This window comes from Eubalaena glacialis, chromosome 12, assembly GCF_028564815.1.
Source record: "Eubalaena glacialis isolate mEubGla1 chromosome 12, mEubGla1.1.hap2.+ XY, whole genome shotgun sequence".
Lineage (NCBI taxonomy): Eukaryota > Metazoa > Chordata > Mammalia > Artiodactyla > Balaenidae > Eubalaena > Eubalaena glacialis.
The window spans coordinates 33,664,802-33,691,196 of NC_083727.1; the positions used below are offsets into that span (position 1 = coordinate 33,664,802).

The following is a 26,395-nucleotide window of genomic DNA, read 5'->3' on the forward strand; positions in this document are numbered from 1 at the left end:
TTATAAGGCAGCCCTTTTCATCTTGTATAACTACAAGCTATAAAGTTTTTCCTCATGCTGAATGAAAACTTGTTTCACTCTAATTTTTAGTCAGTGATCCAAATTCTGCCTTCTGAAGCTATGCAGATTAAGTCTAATTCCCATTTCCTGGGGAAAATCCTCAAATATCTAAAGAACACTATTATTTCCTAAATCTTTTTTCAATCTAAATACCTTTTTTTCCCAAGCTAAACAGCTAACAACTCTGGTTACTCAGAATTTCTCTTAAAATGGAGATTATTAATTTTGCAAATATATTTAACGTACTTCCTTCCTTGATCTTGATCTTGTACAAATGAATCTGTAGTCAAGTAAGAACTCCTATTTCACAGAAGTTGCTACTATGTGTCATTTCCTTTGTTCTTTCCCTTAAACACTAGAATATAAACTCCTAGAGGGCAATGTTCACACATTCCTCATCATTATTCTCCCAGCACCCATCACAGTGCCTGAACTTTGTAAATACTTATTAACAAATGCCTCAAGGATGAATAAACAAGTGAGCCTACTTAAGTTCAAAACCTATTCTATTAATTTCATCTCGTTAATTGTAGCTCATAGTTCCACCTGCCAGGCTCTTTTTGATTCTTGACCACCATTCAACACAGTAGGTAAAACTTCTAGCTTTACGTCATCTGAATATTTGATAGATCTCATCCAAATCACTGATAAAGATTTTGAACATGACAAGGTCAAGCACAAACCCTATGCCTCATCATTGGAGACATCTCTAGAACTTATTCGAGGTCATGCTGTTCAGCAACTTCTAACTTCTGTTAACTGATTACCACTTGGCCCATATTTTCAACCATGTTTGTGAGGATATAATGAAACATTCTATCAAATGCCTATTTAAACAAACCAGAGTTTGAACCATAGATCTAACCCTTATAGGCTTATGACTTAAGCAAATTATATAATTTCTCTCAGCATCAGTTCATCAGCTGTATTAGAAGGAATAATCCTGTCTGTCTCATAAATTTACTGTAAGAATAAATGAGAAAAGATCTATCTACAGTGGCAAGCCCTGGTTCTGGTACACATATAAGGTTGGACACATGGTAGCTGTTACCATTTTTACTAAACTTGACATATGATTTATCACACTGTCTGATGAATTTGAAATTATACTGAGATTCAGGGACCTAGAGTCTCAGATATTATATACATAGTAACTCTAGCAATTAGTTTGATATGTTTTATTTTGAGGGAACCTATTCTGATTCCTAATAAGCACTGTTTATGCTTCACTGGAGATCGAAATCAATCTGTTTCTTATATTCTACAATACTTTCCTTTATAAAACCTGGAATGACATTTCACTGCTTTCCATCCTGTGACAAATTTCATATTTTCATGATTTTGTAAATATTTTTCATAGATGGCTCTTAATCACACTGCAGATTCTATCAGTATTCTAGGGTATAATTCACCTGGACCTTCAAATCAAACTCATTTAATCAGCTAAAAGTGTGATTACTCTCTCTCACAATCTCCAGGTACCATTCTGCAGTGGATTTGAAACCCGAGTCTAATGCTTTTTAGCCAAGGCTCTGTAAGTTAAATTTTTTTAGGATTAATTTTCAGAGTTATAATGAAATGCTAATAATTCCTATCTTGGTAAGAGGTCAGATAGATTAAATAAGATAAGGTTTATAAAACACCTTAAATACAGTAGATTACAGTTATGAGATTATTTACTGAGGATATAGCTAATTGATTAACCACAGATACTGACAGTGTTATAGACAACAGGGCAGATCAATGATAGAGATTTATTTTATCCTTTTCATTTTAAAATAAGAATTGTGATAGAGTGAAAATAATATTTTCACAAACTATTTGGTCTTGAGAAGTTATTTGCACTAGCTGGGACTTCAATTTTCCTACGTAAAATATAGGAGAAATAATATTGACTATAGAGCTATAGTGATAATTAAATGAGAATATATATGTTTATAAAGAAATATAGGCATTGATGTGTGTGTGTTATATAAACTCTGAAAACTCTATCTATCTATGTGATTGTGTATGTGTGTGTGTGTGTGTTCTGATTAGTATTAATTCATCTACCTCTTCTCCCCCTTCTGGCTTGGGGTTCAATATCATGTAGGTTTTACTCCTCCATTCTGAAGAAAATTTTCCTTAAGGGGTAATGGTCACTGAGCTATTGGTAATAACATGCCTATGTGTAGGATTTATTAGCACCTACAAAGAAGCAACAGCTCTCTTGTAAGTGTCATGAGGAATTATGAAGAGAATAGTTACAAAATGATGTGGGTTTTATTTAACAGTTGAAATGCCTAGGCTGTGAAGTTTTCTATAGTTTTGTTTCTTCTCTACCCCTTATTTTTGAAGAAAGGAATAAAGAAAAAAGAAAAAAAAGTGAGAAAATCTAGTATAGCGCTGGATATAACAGCGGTTTTTACATTAATTTTTGATTATTTATCATCTGATTGGTTCTTAGACTATAAATAGTGGCTAACATGTATGGTAATGATCATCTTTATCATCATCAATCATCATAGCTATCACTTCTACTATAGAGCTTATCATGTACTAATTAATGTTCTAAGCCTTTTATCTAGTATTTCACTGAATCCATAGAAAAACTCTATGAGTAGGTACTATTCTTATCTTCATTTTATAAATGAGGAAATTAAGACACCACTGAGGCTAAATAAATTGACTAGGCCCACACAGCCCAAAAGGGATGAAGCCAGGGTTTGAATCAAGGCAGTCTGATCAAAGTCATGCTTATAACCACTATACCAAATAGAGGGCATTGCACTGTGTAGTGGATATGATATTAAACTGGGAAACACAGTACAAATAGTAAAGAAATCAGTATGCTTCAGTTGCCTCAGTTATAGCATCGGAGTAATAATAGCTATTTTCTATTTGCCTCATGGGGCTGTTTCAAAGATAAACAAAGTTGTCTAAATTCAGAAGTTATAAGTTCCCTGAAGGAAAATATAAAAATTCAGAGCACAGCAATTTATACTAGCTGTGCATGTTTGATGCACCTATGTATTTATTTTTTACTTCATCTAGGGATATCTCAGAAAATAGACCTCTAATAAGGATCCTTAAGGCACAAAAATAGATATAATAGCCTATTGGTCAAAACAGGACAATATAATGACAGCAACTTTTTACCCTAAATAAAAATGAAATTAAACTGTATATTTTGTGAATGCTTCTAAATTATTCATATGGCGTGACATTACTATTAAAAATTCCAGTGACGACTGCATAAGAAAGAAAAATGCATTTAATTCTCACTTAAGAATGCATAAGTTAACCACCTCCCTGAAATTATCTATTGAATTTTACAAGCCAGTAGATTGGTGAAAAAAATGCTACACTTAAACCAAATCATGATTATTTCAAGAATTCAAGGATGGGTAAGACCTTCACCTCCACTCCAGTCCTCACAAATAAGCATATGATAAATATCCATATTCTGTCTTGATTGAAAGAAGATATCTTTAAGAAGTCAGGAATAAAAAGAAGTTTTCTTAACACGATAAAAAATATTTACCTTAAACTAATCACCAGCATCATACTTTGTGGTGAAATACCTGAGGCTTTCGTGTTAAAATCAGAAATAAGATAGGAAGCTGACTACCCTCCTATTTAACATTTTTTGGGAGACTTAATCAATACAAAAAATGAAATTATTATACTAGATATAGCTCTGGCAAGGAAGACACAATTATAGTTATTGCAAATATTATTGTTGTAAATATAAAAATAACTGAAAGAATCAAGCAAGAAACTTCTAGAACTAGAAAAAAAGTGGCTGGATATCAAACACATGTAAAAAATATATTTTGTCAATATTTACCAGTAATGACCAGTTAATAAATACACTGAAACAAAAAAATGTAATGCTCACCATTAAAAAGAAAATGTAAGATAAATGGCAATAATTTTAACATAACAAATGTACAGCCCATATGGATAATATTAAAAACTGTGAGACATAAAATGTTTGAATAGAGAAGAGTATCATTCCTGGGTTTAGGGAGGATAGCTGAATAGTGTAAAGATAGCAATTCTTTACAAACAGGTTTAATGCATTTTCAGTAAAAATTCCAGTAATATTTTTTTTGGGAAGAGATTAAAATAGTGAATCAAAATGTCATTTGGAAGAATATATAAGTACATCAAGTTAAGAAAATTAGGAAAAGAAGAGTAGTAAAGGGTCTTGCTTTACCAGAATTTATAACGTACTATAAAATGAAGGTAATCAGAACATTATAATAGGAAATAAAAGGTAAGCAGAAAAGAATAGATGATCCTTTAAACATATCTTAAAATGAACAAAACAAATGTATATATATTCAGATGCCATGTTGTGTCAAGGAGAAAAGGAAATATTAACAAATAAATGTTTCTTTAAAGCAACATATTGAGGAAAAATTATCTCCCCACATTATAATAAATTCTGGAAAGATCAGAGTTGGATCTAAAATTTAATCATAGAAATAATGGTAAATATTGTGAGATCTCAGTATAGATATTGAAAGTCATTGCCTGGGTGAGATCACCATGAGAATGAGTGTAGTCAGAGAAGCAAATTGCTCCAAGGTTTGAATCCTAGGAATACCAGTACATTGATTTCAGGTAATGAGGAGAAAACAGCAAAGAGGACTGAGAAGGAGCAGCCATCTAGTGTGAAAAACCCTAGAATATCATGTCCAGAAAAGCAAACTGAACAAAAGCTTCGAGAGGAATAGCTGATTCAGAGGAGCAAATGCTGCTGATAAATCAAGCACAATGAAGAGCTGAACACTAGTAGTTGGTATGCATATAGTGGTGGAGGAAAAGCCTGATTTTAGTAGTTCAAGGGAGAATGGTAGGAGAGAAATTGTAGACAAGAGTATAAACTCTTCTCTATGTGAAAGGAGAGGAGTGAAGTGGTAAAAATCAAGAGGGGAAGTGGAGTCAAGAGAGATTTATTTATTTGTTTGTTTATTTATGTTTTTTAAGATAGAAGAAGTACCAAAAAGTGATTCAGAAGGGAGGGGAGAATAGGCATGGCCAGAGTGATGTCCTTGAATCAGTGATGTCCTTGAGTGGGAGGGCGGGCTGGGATCTAGAGCACAGGTGGCAGAGTTGGTCTTTTCTACAAACAAGAACAGTTCATCCAAATTGGTAGAAAAACCAGAGTAATTGCACACAGATGCAGAAAGGTAGGTGCATGTGTTAGTGGGAGCTTGGGTTAGTTCTCTTCTGATTGTTTTTAACTTCTCAGTGAAATAAGAAGAAACAAGGCCATCAACTGAAAGTAAGGATGGAAATGGGTCTGGGAAGGGTTTGGGATTTGAAGAGGGATGAGAAGGTATGAAATTATCACACAGGAATGTGAGAGAGGCACTGGACTGGAGAAACGTGGCATGATGGAAGAGCAGCACAAAGGTTCCCTTTGAAGTCAGTGATAGTGAACATACGGTGAGACTAGTCAGCAGAGTCGACTATTTTCCACAGCCGCATTCAGATTAGAAGGCATAGGTATTGGAGGAGTAGGATTTAACCTGAGTTGGAATTCACTGAGTAAACATAAGTAAAGGAGTGGTAATAAGAGAAATGAACATTACAAAGCAGTGATATTAAAGAAGGGTCATGGGACTTCCCTGGTGGTGCAGTGCTTAAGAATCCGCCTGCCAATGCAGGTGACACAGGTTCGATCCCTGGTCCAGGAAGATCCCACATGACGCAGAGCAACTAAGCCTGTGCGCCACAACTACTGAGCCTGTGCTCTAGAGCCCACAAGCCACAACTACTGAGCCTGTGTGCTGCAACTACTTAAGCCCGCGCGCCTAGAGCCCATGCTCTGCAACGAGAGAAGCCACCGCAATGAGAAGCCTGCACTCGCCGCAACTAGAGAAAGTCTGTGCACAGCAATGAAAATCCAACGCAGCCAAAGAAAAAAAAAAAAAGGGTCATGAATATTAAGCTGGTTAAGAAAGTGAGGGCATGAGAAACATAAGAAATGATAAAAGATGTGAGCGTCGATGATGAGACAAAATGTTGACATTGAAGTACTAAGAAGAAGTGAACTGGAATGAAAAGAAACAGTGGTCAAAGGAGAGGATAGTTGACATTGAGACTATAGAGGCACTCAGTTCCTGGTAATGACAAGTTCTCAGACAGGCTCAAGGAGTGAGGGCAAGACATGGGAAGAGTCGATTTTATGGGCATCAAAATCACCAGGAATTATGATAGGAGTGGTGCTAGAGTGAACGGCAATGATACAAAGGAAACATCTTCAAGGAATGAGGTGGGTGACCTGAGGGTTAGTAAATGGCTTCAACAAGCAGGTGTAGTGGGCAAATGGATGGAGACCTGAGATTCAAAGCTAGGTGTTGTTACAGAAGAGAAAACAAGGATGACCTGAAAGTGGCAATGAGGAGCAGGGCCACTGCCCCACCCTCAGGCTCAGGGGAATGAAGAGTGTGAGAAAAAACAGTGGCTTCCACTTGAGAGCGCTGCCAGGGGAGTAGTGTGTTGGGAAACCAGGTTTCAGTTTGAGCAAATAAAGAGGACCTCAAAAGAAGAGGGAGATTACGTAGGGGATTTTGCTGATGTCTGGTCATGAGTTCCACAAGGCTCCATGAAAGAGTTTCAGGAGATGAGGAGAAGTGGGAAATGAGTTCAGCAGAGGACACACCCAGAGTTGCATGGGGACTAGAGTCTGGGGACCCTAAGTGGTGACACAGGGAACCTGAACTTCTCCACAGTCCTGATTGTTCCAGGGGTGACAGAGCAGGGTGTTAGCAGGAACGCAATAACAACAAAAATATAAGAGCAGTCAAATTTTTTAAAGAAATGGTTAAATTATGGGATATCAAATCAAAGATTGTAAAGACTTTAGAGACTATTTAACAACATAATATGCTCATGATATGTACATTTTTTAAAATGCAGAACATAAAACTACACCTATGGTGTTATATAAATCTTCTTTATAAACACATACATAAAATTGGTGGGAAACACATAAAATATTAAATGTTTATCTTATGTTGAATTTTGGGTGACCTTTATTTTTTTCCTTAACACTTTTCTATGATTTCCAAATTTCTTATGAAGAGCTTATTTTTATTTATAATCAGAAAAAAACCCTCATGTGATTTTTAAATAAATCGTTGTGTTGTCTGGTATTTGACTACGATGCTGTTGATAATAATATACTATTTCTTGACATGAGCAGTGGTTATTCCAGTTATAACTTTTTAATTACTTTAAAAAATGCATAATATGGTAAATGTATTTTTTTCCCCACATTTTGTTTCACACACACACACACACACACACACACACACACATTCAGTTAAGTCCCCTGCAGGTTAGCTGACCTCTGCACTCAGTATATGAATATGTGTAAAGAGAAACGAGCACATGGGCTTTGTTCAAGAAAGGCTCAGATGAATACCTGGCATATGGAGGTTTCAGGGTCACACAGGCTGCTGTGTCCATGACACTGACATGGAACACAGGTGCCCAGGGCTGGTCCAGGGGTACGGCCACCTGGCTCGGAACGCAGTCGATAAAATCCTGGCACGCATGCCTGAAAGAAAACGAAGCCAATTAGGATAGCCAACTTGGAAATCTTTCTTTAGCAACACTTGGGTTCTTCAGTAGTTAAAAAGAAGGATTTCTTTCCCCCCATCAGCGGGAAAGGCAACACCACTTAGAAACAATGAATGTCACTTTTGATTCCTAATGTGTATTCTGCCTGGTCCATAGAGTATACAAGCAGCATCTGTGTCATCAGACTTTAGCAAAGGAAAGCTGTCATTTGCAAATACCACTCAGCCTGGACAAACTTCAAATAGTCTTCTTTTTCTTGAAAAAGAAGTTTGTTTTTAAATAAAATTGTCATATGGACTAAAGAGAGAATTTCAATGTCCTTGACAACCTAAAATCTGCTTCCACTGTGCTTGATGGGTAACTAGGAAATGTCCAGTGAGACTCAGAAAAAAATTAAATAAATAAAAAAGTGTCACGGTCGTGTTATTTATATCGGTATATTTTGAAGACTATAAAAGTAAGAAATTCAAAATAATAAAAACTCTACATGTCTTGGGAATATTAGGCCACCAATAAAATGTATCTTTCCTTGATCTAGTTTTTTCATTTTGCAATAAAAATCTGAGAGCAAACAGGAAACTGCTAGCAAAGCTGACATATGCAAAATCAAGACTTCCATCTTCATTCCGGTTTATTATGTAAATGTATCAAGAAACATCTCTGGCTCTTTGGAAGAAAGCCCATAGCTCTGAAGAGGGAATGAGAACAGTCTTGTGTTTTGGGCTCAGATCTCTTAGCGTGCAAAGCTGCTGCATTTATTAGCCATTGCTTGATTTATGAGTAAGGGATAGGAGTTAGTTTCCCAGATTCCACTGAAGATTATAAAGGGATATTAGCAATGTAAAAAATTTTTCACAGGATATTTTGCTCCCATTGATGAGAAAAGTGATTGCTGAATAAGCAGGGGAAAAAATAGTGAATTAAGAACTTCTTAATGCCTTTGCATCCTTTTGGTTCTGGACTAGGTCATCCAGAGTGGAGTATGTAGAGGCTCCTTAGAATAAAAACGATCAATAGTCAGCACTCTCCTTGTTTGTTTTGATTTGGATAATGTGAGAGTACTTTAACTAAGCATTTAAGAGTCTCTCTGCTTTTATCTCAGCTTATAAGAAATTCTAATGAGATTTAATAATATCCTGGATTTGAGCAAGCTGATAAAACTGGGAATAGTATTCAAAATATTTTGAGTCCTATTTGTCTTATAGTGGACCTAAGATATTTTAATAAGTTTATTCATATTCTTGAAAATCAAGGTTCATTTTTGCCACTGTTACCAAATAAGGTCTGGAAATTATGGCTGAGGAATTCATTTAAGCATAAGTGAAGAAACAGTCCAAGGCGTGTTTAAAAATGTTACATAGGGGCTTCCCTGGTGGCGCAGTGGTTGAGAATCTGCCTGCCAATGCGGGGGACACGGGTTCGAGCCCTGGTCTGGGAAGATCCCACATGCCACGGAGCAACTAGGCCCGTGAGCCACAACTGCTGAGCCTGCGCGTCTGGAGCCTGTGCTCCGCAACAAGAGAGGCCGCGATAGTGAGAGGCCCGCGCACCGCGATGAAGAGTGGCCCCCGCTTGCCGCAACTGGAGAAAGCCCTCGCACAGAAACGAAGACCCAACACAGCCATAAATAAATAAATAAAAATAAATTTAAAAAAATAAATTAAAAACAAAGTTCAAGTACTTTCTAAAAAAAAAAAAAAAATGTTACATAGTATGGGTTGTTCCAGTTCTGGTGTGTGCTGACTGTAGAATAAAATTGGATTTTCTTTATATAGATTTCATCCTTGGATACCTATATAATTATTGTTATTTTACTGGTTTTTTTGCTTGGGGGGTGTGTGTGTGTGTGTGTGTGTGTCTTTAAAAATCACACAAATTGAGAGTTCCTAGCTCTACTTTTTATATCAAACAAAAGTTTAAAAAAAAGTCTTAGAAGAAGAATAACATTAAGAAATGGTACTTTTCATTGAGGAATCATATGAAATTCAACGTTATGGACTGAAATCCGAAGATGAGCACTGCAGGTGAAGTTTACACCCAGTTTCTCTTATTACTATGGCTCTTCTCTGGAAAGAGTAGGACAAAGTAGAAAAGCACTCCAGTGCGGGTAAAAGTCTGGGCTCCAAGTCAAGCCCTGTGTGGAAGCTTTTAGGCCTGTCTATGTGATTCTCAACCCTGGCTGCACATAGAGTCGTCTGAGGAGCTTTAAATACGGATACCTGGCTCTGCCCCCAGAGATTCTAATATAATTAGTAGAGACTAGGGCCAGGGTTTGTTGTAAAACTCCCAGGAGGGTCTAATAAGCAGCCAGGATTGAGAGTCACTGGCACACTCCTCATTCCCTGCTGGGAATGTGTGTCTTTGAAGGGCATACAGACTCTGGTACTGTAACATCAATGAATATGGAAGCCTTGATTTTACTAGTTTGTTTTGCCTGAGGGATACAGGCAAGTCGTTTGGTGTCGTTGAGATGTGGTTTCCTCATCCCACAAATGAGCAGATGTATTAACTCAGTTGATTTCTGAAGTTTCTACAGTCCTAACACTCTAGATTAATTTTGTGTCCTTATAGATTAAACTTCTGAGTTAGAAAAAAAAAAAAAAGAGAGAGAGAGACTATTCCGCAACACAAGAATTAGAAACTTCAAACACACTTTGTAAAGGAATGAGACATATTTATTTCTCTTTAATCTCCTCCTTTTGTGGACGCTGTTTGTATTTATTTTTTCCATTTTTCAAATATTTGAGGATGTTTTTCAAAATCAGACGTTTTTCTTGTCATTCAACTGGGGCAAAATTCATGAGAATGATTATATTTGAGTTGGGGAAAAAAAAGGAAAGATAATAGCTACTTTTTAAAGTCCCGTCTAAAATTCTTTCTGGAACAAAATAAAGAATTACAGAAAAGCAAGTACATAAACACTGTCCTAATCTTATCCTTTTTTTTTTCCTAACTCAAACTTTTCCAAAGTTCTCTTCTCGCCTTGTGCTGAAATTATTCAGAGCTCAATTTTCTTCTGCTCTCCTTCCATCTTTAATTTGTTTTCATAATATTGTATCCCATCATAATGTTAGAATCAAATTGCACAAAAATGTGGGAGGGAGGAAAGAAGGGAATGGGAGACAAAGAGAGTACAGAGCCAACATGCTCCAGGTGCGGGGTTACATAACGCAGAGTTTAACAATAAAAATAGATCCTTGTGCTGTTGCCAGTAAAAACACTATCTTGTATCTTTACATGGGTTTTGCAATCAGACAATCCTAGGTTTAATTCCTGTTTCACCACTTACTACATATGACTTATGCAGGTTTTAAATACCGTGGGCTGAAGCTTCCTCACGTGGAATGTAAGGACGTTGTATAACTTACTAGTTGAGTATTAATGTAGCTAGGTTTTTTGAAACAGACTTAGGTAGGTTCAGATTGCTGTTTTGCTGTTTTCCAACTGTGTGATAAAGGGCAGTTTTCCTAACCTGCCTGAGCTTCCATTTCCTCACCCATAAAATGGGAATTATAATGTGCTCAATGGTGTTGGTGTAAGTGTATTAGGGAATTCACTTGACATTGTGCAGGATACAGTAGGCACTCAATAAATGGTCAGTTTTGTGTGTTTTTTTAATAGGGTTGTTGTGAGGATTAAATGAGATGATGTGTGTGTAGTGCCTGAAATACAATAAATCAATATGGGTGTCTCTGTTCCAGATGATTTTTTAGATATAGTCATCGAGAATACACTGAAAACAAAGGCAACAGTGATTGTTCTACACTGCATTGGGAAACAAAATTACAATGTATGCCACTTACCCATACCATGTTCTTTAATATTTTAATGTATATGAAAAGAGTCTTTGGGTCTTCCATGTGCAACTGAAGTGGTAAAGAGCATCCCTAGAAATGTGCATGTGTAAGAAAAAAAGTCTAGTCTCACTATTTTGTCTTTTGAGTTTTATGAGTTGATCATAGGTACTGCTTGAGGATTTTTGTTTGAGGATTTAAAAAATTATTGTTGATAGCCAATTGACGGCTTGTGAGTGGTGATCCAGTACACACTAGCCATTCAACTGTGAGCCAGAAGCCCCATTAAAACATGATGGAAAGGGGAAACAAGATGAAATGAGCAAAATATCATTAGGAGATCACCTGTGAATTTCTGACTTCCATGATCTTATTGCAGAGAACCACATATTCAGCATTGAATAGTTTCCATTTCTACATACAACCTAACCTGAGTTTAGGTCAGTTTAGGCAACAATGTTAACTGAGACAACAGTGAGGAGTAGCTTAGGTAAAGTACGGTAAACTCAACGGCTCCCACACCAACAAATGTGGTGAGGAAACTGTGTTCTTTATTTGACTTCTAAAGGTAACCTAGTCTCTACTTCAAATCATAAATTATAATAAGTAGGCATTTCTAGAACTGACATTTTTAATGAACAGGGCTACAGTGTTATAACCCTACAGGTAATAGGCAAGGCTAAGTGTCTTCACAACTGGCTATATTTACAATGGTAACCAACACTTAATTTTGTTTCCTTGCAACCACATTTCTGGATAAAAACATGAAATGAGTAGCTTGTAAATGCAAATGTCTCTAGAATACCTTACATTTGGTGAAAATATTGTAAAGGAATTGCGTTGTGTATTCATGACCCAAAGCATATGTTACTAGAATGGGATGTATTATTTCAAAACTGTCCTTAGTTCTTGCTTTGATGATTAGATTTTATGCCTGAGTAATTACACTTTAGATTCAAGATGAATTATAAATAAGATGTATAATGGATTAGAGGCAATGGGTTGTGGAGAAAACCTCAGGTAGCTTATTATAAGAGATAGGTCTTTATCCCCTAATCTCTCCTCTAAGATATTACTGTAATTATTGTCTGTCAACAGGAGCTTAAGTGAAATTCACAGGACATAGGTGAAGCCACCAATGCAGATAATAGTTTGTATGTGTTTCTAGTTTTTCTTGATTTTCTTCATATATCATTGGCTTTATTTGTATTTGTATTGGCTAATTTATATTTTCACATAATGATGGAAAATTACTAAAATTAATGGGAAAGTATATACTATTTAAAAAGCCTGCTGATCATAATAAGATGAATTTTAACATTTCAGATCTGGAATGGAAGGTAGATTGCATTAAAATAATTTGATACTCTGCTAATATTTTTGTTCATAAGTGAAGAGTATTCTTTAAATAAATGCAGAAAAATATAGCTGTAGTAACTTTCTCTTCAAGATATCTAAGGTCAATCGACTACTTAATATCTTGTATAGCAAAATAACATTGCAGAATTAGAGAATGTTAGAACTTCAAAACCCAACCTGTAATTTTATAGATTGGATAACTATATAATAACTAAGCCCTATAGCAATTAAGGCATTGACCAAGGTTACACAGTGAGACAGCAGTACAGCCAAACACTCTCTGGGATAAATAAAATTCCACCTCTTGTCTAGAAAAATCTCAAATTCTATCTTTCATCTTTTTCATGCTCATTGGAAAGGTAGCATATTTTGTATGTGCCTCTGTCACTGCCTCATTTTTCACATCTACAATGTGCGTGCATATATATATTTCACACATATTGGGTTGTGCATATAGGTACAATATATATACTTACTGGTGCATGTACAAATGTATACATGTGTATGTACAAGTTATGATTTAATAATGAGATGGATTATTTGGTCATTTATTAGATCAAAATAGGCACATTCAAATAAATATTGCTGTTCAGAGCAGTCACAAAACTATAAAATTATTCCAAGGATATTTCACAGATATTTCCAGTTATTCTTATGAAATTTGTTTTCTGACCTGTGTGGAATTCATACAATGGCAACTAAGTTGAATGACATTTCAATTTACAAAGGAGCTTTTATATGTATGATTTCATTTAAATTAATTCTCATGATGATTCTATGGGTACGAAAACCCCAAAGTTCAGCAACAAAGAGCAAATGTCCTGTTCAAGTGGAGAAGCTACGGAGGATTCACCGAGACCAAACTCCTTTTTTCTTTTCATTATACCATGCCACCTCTCAAGAGAGTTACATCCATTGTTTTTAAGTGTACTTCACTTGCCTTGTGAGCCATACTTAATAAAACTTCTCAAATCCTATTTACAAAAGATATACAAAATTACAGTCCTCCCTCATTATCTGCCAGGAGATTATTTCCATGAGTCTCTGTCGATGCTTAAGTCCCAGAGTCGGCTCTCTCATATCTGCTGGTACGGCATTAGTGGATTCAACCAACCACGGATGGAATTTCTGATCTGCAGTTGGTTGGATCTGTGGACTGGAAACCCGTGAGGGTCCATTGTATATTTACTGAAAAAAATTCATACGTAAGTGGACCCAGGCAGTTCAAACCCATGTTGTTCAAGGGTCAACTGTATTTATAAATAAATCAATAGTTAGATCTATAACTACTTATTCCATTAATAATATTATTAACCATATTGACTTTGGTTATTATTATTATGACTACTACCAGGCACTGTGATAAGTGCTTAAGTTCTAGTTCATTTAGCCTTCATGTGATTCTTGGGCGGTAGGTACGGGAGATATTAAAAATATCTAACTAGTATGTAGTGGCCACCAACCAATCTGACTAAGGGGAAAGAATCCATGCTGTAGGGCTGGAGCAGGTCCTGGAGGCCCCTCCCAGGCCAGTCTTTATTTGTTGCACTGTGGAGAGGACTATAGGGTCTACAGGAGAAGGGGTGAGTGTGGTGGCAGTTACTCAGGGGCTTGGAGATTTACCAGCTGAAGCTTAAGCAGGTGTACAAGCTGCACAAGGTCTCAGTCTTAGTATATGATGAAGTAGAGATTCAAATCCAGGCCACTTTTTCAGCAATTCCACCTCTCCCTAGATCATACTCTTCCTACTAAGATTTAATATTTGTAAAAATTAAATTGGTTCCACAAAATAAAGATCTAGAAAATTTACCAATTCTGAAGATAGTCAAAGGAATATCCTAGAAAGTAAAAATTGCAGTTTTAAAAATATAATGACTGAGTGACAGTGGCACTATTGGAACAATTTATGTCCTTCTGAGAAGCCTATGTTAAAGGGAACAGTCTGATATTTACTGCCTAAGTTTTGTCATGTTCTATATAAAACAATCTTTCAAATCCCAATATAATCTTGTCTCATAATCACTGCAGTTTAAATGCCTCTGTTCAGAAAAGGTGCCAAGAAAACAGATCAGCTACAATAAAGGGGCCTTTAGAAAACATTCTTATTTCCTGACTGTTTCATATTTTTACAAATCTTTTCATTTTTATTAGATATTTCCCTTGAGTTGTGATTCCTACTTCTAGGGAGCAATGACATCACGGTCTTCTTACTGCGTCTCATATTGTGAGTGGAAGATCAGATAAAATAGGTTGAGGGTATGCCTGAAAGTAAAACTGATTGCAGTAAAGGTGGTCCTGGGAGTATTTCCATTTGGCTGGTTGAGTGGGGCCTTAGAAGGTTAGTTGGAGCCAGCTTACCTCACAGGACAAGCCAGAATAGCCCGGGGGACAATCACATCTTTCTATCAAGTGAGCTGGAGGAGTCATTGCTGTGATGCGTCCTTGTTCAGCTACCTCCATTGAGATTTCAGAAATCCTGGAACAGCGAGCAAATACTTAGATGGGGGTACCAGTAAATTAAGCTTACCTAGCAAACACTCAATCCTGAAAGAAGGGTCTTCTCAACGTTTTGTCAACAACCACAAACTTGTTCTATTGTTTTGAAGCTGCTAAATTCCAGGGGCTCCGTGTGCCACATCTTATTCCAGCATCTTTGCTTCCTCAAAGGGTGAGATTACACATTAGCAAAATATTCACATAAATCATAAAGCGTTTAGGAAATTAGATGTCTGATGTCCTATTGAGAAGTTATTATAAAGAGTTTTCCTCCCACTTTTAAAAATGTGAGTGGCTTCAGGTAGACATGGCCAATTAGTTAGACATTTTCATTCTTTCAAACAGACCACCCAAGGTCATTCCCTGTTGGAAAATCTCCAGTCGTTACTAGTGAAATTGCTTTTAATTTGCAACTGGTCCCAATTTCTTGCTCTTGAATCTCTGAATGTCCTTTCAAGAACTTTAGAAAACCATCTAGGAAACGACTTAGCGTAAAAGCTAGTGATATTGATATCTTTCTGAGGATAAAGAACCTCTCAAATTAGTCTTTTGTTAACTTTATTGAATAAATCCTTCAAGTAACTTAACCCACCCTTCCTATTGGTGGAAAGGTCCTTATAATTGAAAAAAATTATTCACAATAAAAATGCTGATACCCTTTGTAATAATTTGAAATTATACATTAAAAAATATACACAGTCCGGGCTTCCCTGGTGGCGCAGTGGTTGAGAATCTGCCTGCCAATGCAGGGGACACGCGTTCGAGCCCTGGTCTGGGAAGATCCCACATGCCGCGGAGCAACTAGGCCCGTGAGCCACAATTACTGAGCCTGCGCGTCTGGAGCCTGTGCTCCACAACAAGAGAGGCCGCGATAGTGAGAGGCTCGCGCACCACGATGAAGAGTGGCCCCCGCTTGCCGCAACTAGAGAAAGCCCTCGCACAGAAACGAAGACCCAACACAGCCAAAAAAAAAAAAAAAAAAAATACACAGTCCATAAACTCAGACTGTTTCATGACTAACTGGTAACATGAAATGTTCTGCAAATAAACTTTTAAATGAGACAATGAATAGTTTTGCTTCAATAAAACGCACCTCTAATAGCTTAAGGAGCTTGAATCATAAACTTTGTAACGAGAATAGGTAGGTTTTACTGACATTGAATTACGAATGCGCATTCTGACTTGGCTCCCATTGTAATCTACAATCTGAAGACCAGCCAGCCTTTATGAGACACACGTTCAGTTAAAATTCAGATTTCATGCTCCCCTCATTATAGGACGCACAGCAGTTGTGATCTGTAAATGAACCACTCCCCTCTTACAGGAAAGACTCTGGGTTCTCTGAGGGAGTAGGAAGGTAACTCGGTGTTTGTTGCAAAGTCATCTCTGCTAGTATCTCATGGTATTTTATAACCTGAGGAGTTTCTAGCATCACCTTCCCTTCTCTGGCACATGCATGCACACAACAGACTAGTGAGTATTTCAAAACCAAGTGAAACCTGAATGGTGTTAGCAACAGACATTTCTGCAACACATCATTATTTTTCCTCAGGGAATCAGAGAGGAATTGTTTTGCTTGAATCAGGGATTTGGCCAAACTCAGGCATCTATTTAAATGAATACTGAAAAACAAAGTCGTTAAGTTCTTCAAATAAATGTAAGAGAGGACAAAAGCAAAGAAAAAAGAAAATTTCAGCATTGCAATATGTACAAAGTCAGAACCTCAAACCACATGTATAACAAACTCTCTGCTTCTGAGACTATTTAAATTTGTAACTGAATAAAGATGTTATGTGTTAACTACTTTGAGAGGAAGACTCAAACATATCTCTGACCTTTGTCAAAATTCCACTGTCTTACAAAATCAAGTGCTGCTCCACTGCTTTATTTGTTTTTATCATTACTAGATGTTCACTCTAGTTTTTACTGAGCCTAGAAAAAGTGAAGTATTTACTTACTCTAGTGTTTAAAAAAAGGAACTCCTAAGCCAAAGGATATTATTTAGTGAGGTATATGAAATAAAGTGATAAGAGAAAGAGACTTATGGGGAAAAAAGCAACCTTACAGCGAAGAAAGGTGGAATCGGTGTGAGAGAGGCAAAGAAAGCGTAATAAAAAATGCATGACAACACTGTTTCTACCAGATCCACTAACAAAATGTTCTCTCTACTACCAAACTTTTTTACTGAAGCACGGAACAATTTCAAAATAACATATTTTCACACTCACAAAGTCACCTGCTGTCTTCTAGGACATGCAAACCTGCTTTGGCTTCTGTCACCTAATTTACATTTGAAATTCTAAAATAATTAACAATATAACTGACAAGATATTTTGGTATATGTTTTTAAAAATTATTTCATATAAAAGAATCTCCTGTTTGGGATTGACATGTACACACTGCTATATTTAAAATAGATAACCAACAAGGACCTACTGTAAAAAACAAAACAAAACAAAACAAAAAAGAATCTCCTGTTAGAAATGAGAAACATGAAAAAAAATCAAAACAATATAGACTTAAAAGTAAATTTTGGTCCTTGATTTGGTCCCTACTTTTGGTACAATCAGAAGAGCAATATGGATCTTCGGCAACAAAGAAAGGATTTTCTGCTACATGTTTAACAGTGTAAACATTTGAAACATGGTATTTTTTTAAGGTATTTTATTTTCTTTATTTTTTAATTTTTTATTTTATTGTTTTTAACATCTTTATTGGAGTATAATTGCTTTACAATGGTGCTTTTCTGCTTTTCTGCTTTATAACAAAGTGAATCAGCTATATGTATACATATATCCCCATATCCCCTCCCTCTTAAGCCTCCCTCCCACCCTCCCTATCCCACCCCTCTAGGTGGTCACAAAGCACCAAGCTGATCTCCCTGTGCTATGTGGCTGCTTCCCACTGGCTATGTATTTTACATAGTAGTATATATAAGTCCATGGTAGTATATGTAAGTCCATGCTGGGACGAAGTGAAACATGGTATTTTTATATTCATTGGTTTGTCAATGAGAGGGTTCATAATTTTGTTTTCCTGCACTGATCTACTATTTTGTTATATAAGATTATTTCTAAACATCTATTGATTTCATATTCTTATAGACACAACAGAGAAGCTAATATGCCAGAGAAGTTGAGACTATGTGTATGGACTCAACTCAACTTTCTGCCTCCATGGCATACATTTAGCTACATCTGTGCAGTTCCTCATTTTATCTCATTAGATAAGTTTTCCCTTACACTTGAGGCACATGACCTCAAGTATACTCATGTATACTCATGATGTTGAAGTATCCTGGCTTCTCCATTATTTTCTCTTTATTCTATCATTTTTTAATTTATATTTTGCTACTAATTCCTCTCCTTCCCCAGCCCCATGGCATATAAACATGCTTACTTCTCTCTCCCATTAAACAATCCTCCCTTGACCTTTGACACGACCTCATTCCTCCCTTTTATGATTTTGTTCATGGAGAACAATAGTCTACATTCATAATATTAGGTTCATTGCGTCCCATTCATTCCTCAAAACCTTGAGACTATTTCTGCCCCAGGACTTCACTAAAACTGGTATTATGAATGTCACCAGTGTGATCCTAAGTGTCAGTTTCAAAGAGCCTCCTTTTAATTGTCCTCTTTGGGTCATACGAAAAATCATACCTACTCCCTTATAGCATTCTCATCCTTTGGCTTTCATGACATTCATTCTTGTTCTTCTTCCGTGTACTTTCCTATTCAATGTGATTCCCAGTCTTTTCACATCATAAGGCACAGGGAAAATGGCAATATAGTATGGCACACTGGGGTGAACAGATGAGAATGCATATGGTTGGGAGAGACAGGACCAACTTGGCCCTGCCTGGTTCCCCTGACGGTTGAAGGAGGATACCTTCTCAGCAATCTTGCAACCTATTTATAGCACAGCAGTGAATTCTCTCTACCCTGCAGGACATCTTCTCCTGAATTTCTGCCTGACATCTAAGATTTACCATGTCAAAGATCAATTCAATATTTTTCCCCTTAATCTTGCTTCTGATTCTGTTTCCCTTTTGGGGGGAATGGCAGTAATTTCCACCAGATGACCTGGACGCCATCCTTGACTAGTCTTCTATCATCACACTCCCAAACCAAACTTTTAAATCTTTCTTGTCTGATGTCTTACTGATCTCTCTTATAGACTCTAGAATAAGAAATTAACTTGGATATTCATTATAGTTTACCTGCTTTGTCTCATGATATTTCCATAGGTAGCCTTGATAAGAATATAATGGATATCATATAGTACATCCAAGAAGTCTTCACGGGTCACAGTTCTACTGATTCGAGGATCATCACCATAATATTTCCATTTTTTCTGTTAACAAGAAAAGAAACCACTTTGCCAAAACTGAGTGCAAATCCATTGGCATCCTGGCACCCAACAACTAACCACCTTACCTCTGTCATTTCAATTTCATGCCTTGTCAACTGGCCAATTAGAGGAGCAGCCATATGCCTGATGATAATTCTCACATGACTAGGAGTCCCACCTCGAATGATAACTTGTGGGTTATATGTAGAGAAACCTGTCTCTTCCCGAGCCTCAAAATAGATTGTGTACTTGAGTTTGCCACCATAGGCCATCAACTGATAAAACAGAATGAGGAATGATGAGTTAGATAAATCTCCAAATAGCATTATTCTAAAAACATATTTTATTTTGTTCTCATGTGACTTCAAAGTTCTCGTCCTTACCTTCTTTCCTTCAAATTGTTCTGGAAGTTTCCAATAAAAAGGTTCCAAATGGAGATCTTGTCTCACCAGATCCATGTTTGCAACAATCTCTGGATGTTGAAAAATGATGCCTCTGGTAGTTGTGTGCTGCAGCTCCTCATCCACCAGGGGCAGAATGGTCTGCTCAGCTTTCAGAGTCACCTGCATGGGAATCAAAACACAGCAGGGGGCTGAGTTCAAGTCTTTGGAGGCCTCCTTTAAACTTAACCTCCAAAATTTACAAGCAGCTCATGAAACTCAATATCAGAAAAACAAACAACCCAATCCAAAAATGGGCAGAAGACCTAAATAGACATTTCTCCAAAGAAGATACACAGCTTGCCAACAAACACATGAAAGAATGCTCAACATCACTAATCATTAGAGAAATGTAAATCAAAACTACAACGAGATATTACCTCACACCAGTCAGAATGGCCATCATCAAAAAATCTACAAACAATAAATGCTGGAGAGGGTGTGGAGAAAAGGGAGCCCTCTTGCACTGTTGGTGGGAATGTAAATTGATACAGCCACTATGGAGAACAGTATGGAGGTTCCTTAAAAAACTAAAAATAGAACTACCATATGACCCAGCAATCCCACTACTGGGCATATACCCTGAGAAAACCATAATTCAGAAAGAGTCATGTACCACAATGTTCATTGCAGCTTTATTTACAATAGGCAGGACATGGAAGCAACCTAGGTGTCCATTGACAGATGAATGGATAAAGAAGATGTGGCACATATATACAATGGAATATTACTCAGCCATAAAAAGAAACGAAATTGAGTTCTTTGTAGTGACGTGGATGGACCTAGAGTCTGTCACACAGAGTGAAGTAAGTCAGAAAGACAAAAACAAATACTGTATGCTAACACATATATATGGAATCTAAAAAAAAAAAAAAAAAAAAAGTGGTTCTGAAGAACCTAGGGGCAGGACAGGAATAAAGACGCAGACATAGAGAATGGACTTGAGGACACGGGGAAGGGGAAGGGGACGGGGAAGCTGGGAAGAAGTGAGAGCGTGGCATGGACTTATATATACTACTAAATGTAAAATAGACAGCTAGTGGGAAGCAGCCGCATAGCACAGGGAGATCAGCTCGGTGCTTTGTGACCACCTAGAGGGGTGGGATAGGGAGGGTGGGAGGGAGATACAAGAGGGAGGAGATATGGGGATATATGTCTATGTATAGCTGATTCACTTTGTTATAAAGCAGAAACTAACACACCATTGTAAAGCAATTATACTCTAATAAAGATGTTAAAAAAAAAAAAAAGAGTGATAGACTGCATGTCTATCTGCAGCCCCATCCCCTTCTGATGAAGTGTTCTCATGAGAAACAGAACTTGTGCACAGTGAACAGGTAGGAGAGGGGATAAACCCTTCTGACTTGTTTGCATAGTGAAATCCACAACATCTGTGAAAGCCGGTCTTTTACACTAACAATAAGTAGAGTTTTAAAGTAGGAAGAGTTAAAGGAAAATTAAGGCAAACTGAACTTTTTTCCATCCTAAAGAGCGATGATTCTCTAAGCCTGGTTGGACTAAATGTGCAAGTTCTGGTTTTCATTACCGCATGAACACACATCTATCTCCCCGCTCCGGTGCCCTTGTTCTTCAGAAGGCAGCTTCTTCCCATCCCCAAACATAACATTTCCCTTATAATGTTTTCCTTTTTCACTCGGCATCTATTTCCTTATCCGCAATAAATGAACTCTTTTAAAGGCAGGATAAAAACGACATTTACTCCAACTGTCTAATGGCACACGGCCCCTCTACCAGTTCTAAACGTGCGCAGGGGAAAAGGTTACTTCAATGTTTTGCCATTTCCTCCTACCCCTCAGTGCCTGGCTAAAAGACGCCCGCAGGAACTAACATTATACCATTACATGGCTCAGCAGTTCCTTACTCACCCACGTATGGATCAGTCCTTTTGCTTCAGAGCACTGAGTAGTGGCGCCGAAGCAATAGCAGCTGCTGCAGCCAAGTGGGTTCTTGGCCTCAAGTCCGAATTTGCCGGGCCGGCACCTGTCACAGCGGACGCCTTCCACATTCACCTGAAGAAAGATGAGAGATCCTCAGGGTCCATACGGTGACATGTGAGAGAAATAAACTCAAGAATGAACAACAGGAGCACATTTTAAAGACAATGAAACAAAAAAGAATGCTGAATATCAGACTCACATCTCAAATAGCATACGTAGTTAATCTCTTTGTTAGCATGGCATGAGTCTAAAAAAATGCTTTATTTATAAATACGTGCATGACTAAGGACATTGTATATCGTTTTTTAAATTTAAGCAGTACATTTCCCATTATTCCACTGTGAGGAATATGAATGAGTCATGAGAATTTTGAAAGCAAAATAAAAGCACTGATTCCTAGACAGTGGTGTGATGCAAAGCTGTAAAAAAGAGGCAGGATGTTAAAATATAGATTTATATAATTATTATTGAATACTGTATATACACACATACAGCATGTATTAAGTATAATGTATAATCATAATATGTAATAATGCAGCATCATACTTTGTGCTTTGTCTAGGACTTTTAATGGCAGAACCTTCCATTTTCCTAAATTCTCAAGACTCTTAACAACCACTCCCTAGATTTCATCTTTCTGTTTCCTCTGACTCTCTTTGCATAGACTTTTTCTTGAAAAGATACTTCTGATACAGTCTTTACTGCATTTATCCTGGGATTGATTTTCCAGAAATATCTAAGGGAGAAAAAAATCCTTCTTATTCTTTTTTTAAAAAAATTATTTTATTTTTATTTATTTTTGGCTGGGTTGGGTCTTTGTTGCTGCACGCGGGCTTTCTCTAGTTGCAGCGAGCAGGGGCTACTCTTCATTGCGGTGCGCGGGCTTCTCATTGTGGTGGCTTCTCTTGTTGCAGAGCGTGGGCTCTAGGCTCGTGGGCTTCAGTAGTTGTGGTTCATGGGCTCTAGAGCGCAAGCTCAGTAGTTGTGGCGCATGGGCTTAGTTGCTCCGCGGCATGTGGGATCTTCCTGGACCAGGGCTCGAACCCATGTCCCCTGTGTTGGCAGGCGGATTCTTAACCACTGCACCACCAGGGAAGCCCTTCTTACCCTTTTTAATTGGCTGTTTTCCTACGTGATTTAACAATATTAATGAGGACTGAAATTTGCATATAGTTACTGTTTGTAATGTCAGTGCTTACACGTGATGAAATTTTACTGAATTTCCACAGCAGTAGATATATTTTTCAGTGTACAGTGATTGCGGATTAATTTGAGGAGAAATTTTTTTTTTAAATAAACCTTATAATTTAGCTGTGATTTTCTCTGATGATGCTTAAGAGAACTGTCTTTTTTTTCTCTCCCACATTATTCTTGTTGAAGCAAAGTGAATATGTAAAGACAAACTGAACTTTACTGTCAAAAATATATCATTTATATGAGCTAGAAAAATACGCTGGGTTTTGGTTGAAAATCAGTTCTTAAAAATCAGTGCTTATCTGTATGCTAGAAAAAAACTGTGCCTGGCAATGAATTTTCATTTGTCTGTCTGTTTGGCCTAATGATGCAGGAATAAATAACTGAATGAAGTTAAAACTGAGCAATGGAAATAGAATTGAGTAAGGTTTTTTCTTACTGAATTTTGGCAGCACATACCTTACAAGTACACTGCCCAGTCTTATCGATACAGGAGCATTTTTTAGTCTCTAAATCACAGGTTGAGTCATCAGTCCCTGGCAGGAAGCAGTCACAGGGATTGCAGTGAGGGTAGTTCCAGTGGCCTCGATTGCACTCTGTACATTTTGCTCCAGAGAATTTGGGACGACAGTTGCATTGCCCCGTGTATATATTGCATTGGAAATCCAAGGATCCCACCGAGCTGCAGTTACAAGGCTATGGAGGAGATAAAAACAGCAATGATTAACACCATTTCATGGGCAATATCTTTAAATTTTAATTCTAATGTTTCTATGCTTCCATTAAGCACATATTAATCATGTGTCTGTTATATGCTTTGTAGTATTCTAGTTTAGTCGCTTGGGAAGCATCAGTGAACATAATGTTAAAATTGCTTCCTGCATTTACTAAAATATATGAGTGCCCAGAAACCATAAAGCTATTGAATAAGAAAGAAACTGTGTTTTCTCTGTCTTTGTGGTGAGCAGGAGTTAGATATAGGTTTTCTTCAAATACTTCTTCTTTTTCTTTTTTTTATAATTAAAAAAAATTTTTTTTATTTTTATGGCTGTGTTGGGTCTTCGTTTCTGTGCGAGGGCTTTCTCTAGTTGTGGCAAGTGGGGGCCGCTCTCCATCGCGGTGCGCGGGCCTCTCACTATCGCGGCCTCTCTTGTTGCGGAGCACAGGCTCCAGACGCGCAGGCTCAGTAATTGTGGCTCACGGGCCCAGCTGCTCTGCGGCATGTGGGATCTTCCCAGACCAGGGCTCGAACCCGTGTCCCCTGCATTAGCAGGCAGATTCTCAGCCACCGCGCCACCAGGGAAGCCCTTCAAATACTTCTTACTTCAAAGATTGAACTTTAGACAAAGCCATTTTACCTAATCATTTCATTTTTATAGCATTTATTGTATAGAGACATACCTTACAGTCTAATGTAGGGAGAGAAGTAAATACATAAATATAACACAGTGGAATAAGCATGATATAATAGGGAAAATGCAAAATGCTATGAGAACGTATAAAAAGCACCAAACAAGATGTGGGGAAGCCAGGGAGAATTTAGAGGAGAAGTGATATCTAAGATGTTGTGTTTTAGAGTTAGGTTTGCAGAAAAGCCCAATCTGAGGTGCTTTGCTGGTAACCTTTTTTCTTCTTCCTAGATATGCATAGGATTTTCTCTTTATATATGTAATTTGAAATTTTGCTAGAATTTTTTTTTTAATGCTCATTCCAAACCTTTTATTTTAAACACTAAAAAAAAAAAAAAGGTAAAAGTTTAAGCAATTAAAAAGTGATGAGACCATTAAAAAATTCCTATTGCTAGGGTGATGAGAGGCCCTTGGAAAATTTTAACCTATACAAACAAATAAGACTGGATTAAACACATTCCAGAGTACTGAAGTTATTAAGATTATTAGACTGTGAAATATGCTGCCAAGGAAGTGCCAGATCCACCACCTCTTGAGACACTTAAAATTCAACTAACAAAACAGTACAAAGTGTATTTCTGGGAAAAGGAAACTAGCACAGAAGGGGATCAAGCTACTAATTCAAGATATCTTTTTATTTTCCTTCTGATATTCATGCTTAAGCAGCTACTTTTTTTTTTTTTTAAGAGGGAGGAGATACGGGGTTATATGTATACGTATAGCTGATTCACTTTGTTATACAGCAGAAACTAACACACCATTGTAAAGCAATTATATTCCAAAAAAGATGTTAAAAAAATATTAAAAACATAAAAAATTTTAAAAATAAAATAAAATGATGCCAAGTTTTGCTAGAATTTTTAAAAGCTTGAGTCTTTTTAAAATTTAATTTACTGGAACATGGTGAGTTCTTTCAGTTTGAGAATAAAATTGTTCTTTAATTCAGTGCTATTTCTTCAAATTTGTTTTTGATTTTTACTTCTGTTCTAATTTATCAATATTCTTCTTCAGGATCACTTATAATTCTTAAAGTACATCATTTTTGTCTGTCTGCCAAATCAATAATATACTACTGTTTTCCGTAGTCGTTTCCCTATTTGCCTCTCAAATTTGTTCTCCATTTTGTCCTTTCCATTCTACACCATGAAAATTCTCTTGTATGTATATACCACCAATACTTATTTTAATTACACTGCTGCATCTTTAGCTTCTTTTCAATAATTTCTTTATCTCATCTCAGCAGCAATCTTCGATTGCTGCTCATCCACATGTCTCTTTGTCTCCTATTGCTTAAGGCTCTCTGTTTCTGATTTAGACCTCATAGTTCCTTGCATTTTAATTAAATTCAAGTGGATTTCTAAATGTTATTTAAGGTCTTGGAATACATCATTTTCACAGATCAGCTGTGCCAGTGATTACTCTGCTGTCTCTGAGCTCTAAACTCACTCCTCCTTGCCCTGCTTTGTGATATTGCAGTTAGACCCGGTGGACATTTCTCCCTGGCCAGGTAGCAGAACGTTAGGCTTATTCATTAGAAGGCCATAGTGATGGAAAGACATTTCTGTCTGGGTTCTGGTTCTTCATTACTATTGCCATCATTATTATTTAATTATTTAGCATGGGAGCCCAGAGGCCCAGAAAGAATTCCAGCTATGCCATCAGGCCACTCTCTCCCTTAGGCTGCTTAGGTCTGCACGCAAGCTCTGACCACAACAGGCTGCTTCTAAGTAGCTCCAGCATACCCATATCCT

General features: G+C 37.1%; 1 protein-coding gene across 1 annotated transcript in view; it reads right to left on the reverse strand.

Moving 5' to 3' along the window:
- Positions 1 to 26,395, reverse strand: part of LAMA2 (laminin subunit alpha 2) — a 627,718-nt gene that overhangs the window by 176,127 nt on the left and 425,196 nt on the right. The window contains exons 23-29 of the mRNA XM_061207556.1: positions 23,695 to 23,931; positions 21,970 to 22,113; positions 20,027 to 20,206; positions 19,730 to 19,918; positions 19,513 to 19,646; positions 15,153 to 15,270; positions 7,484 to 7,618 (exon numbers count right to left, since the gene is read on the reverse strand). Of these exons, the coding sequence (XP_061063539.1) occupies positions 7,484 to 7,618; positions 15,153 to 15,270; positions 19,513 to 19,646; positions 19,730 to 19,918; positions 20,027 to 20,206; positions 21,970 to 22,113; positions 23,695 to 23,931 (1,137 nt within the window). The remainder of the gene's footprint in view (positions 1 to 7,483; positions 7,619 to 15,152; positions 15,271 to 19,512; positions 19,647 to 19,729; positions 19,919 to 20,026; positions 20,207 to 21,969; positions 22,114 to 23,694; positions 23,932 to 26,395) is intronic.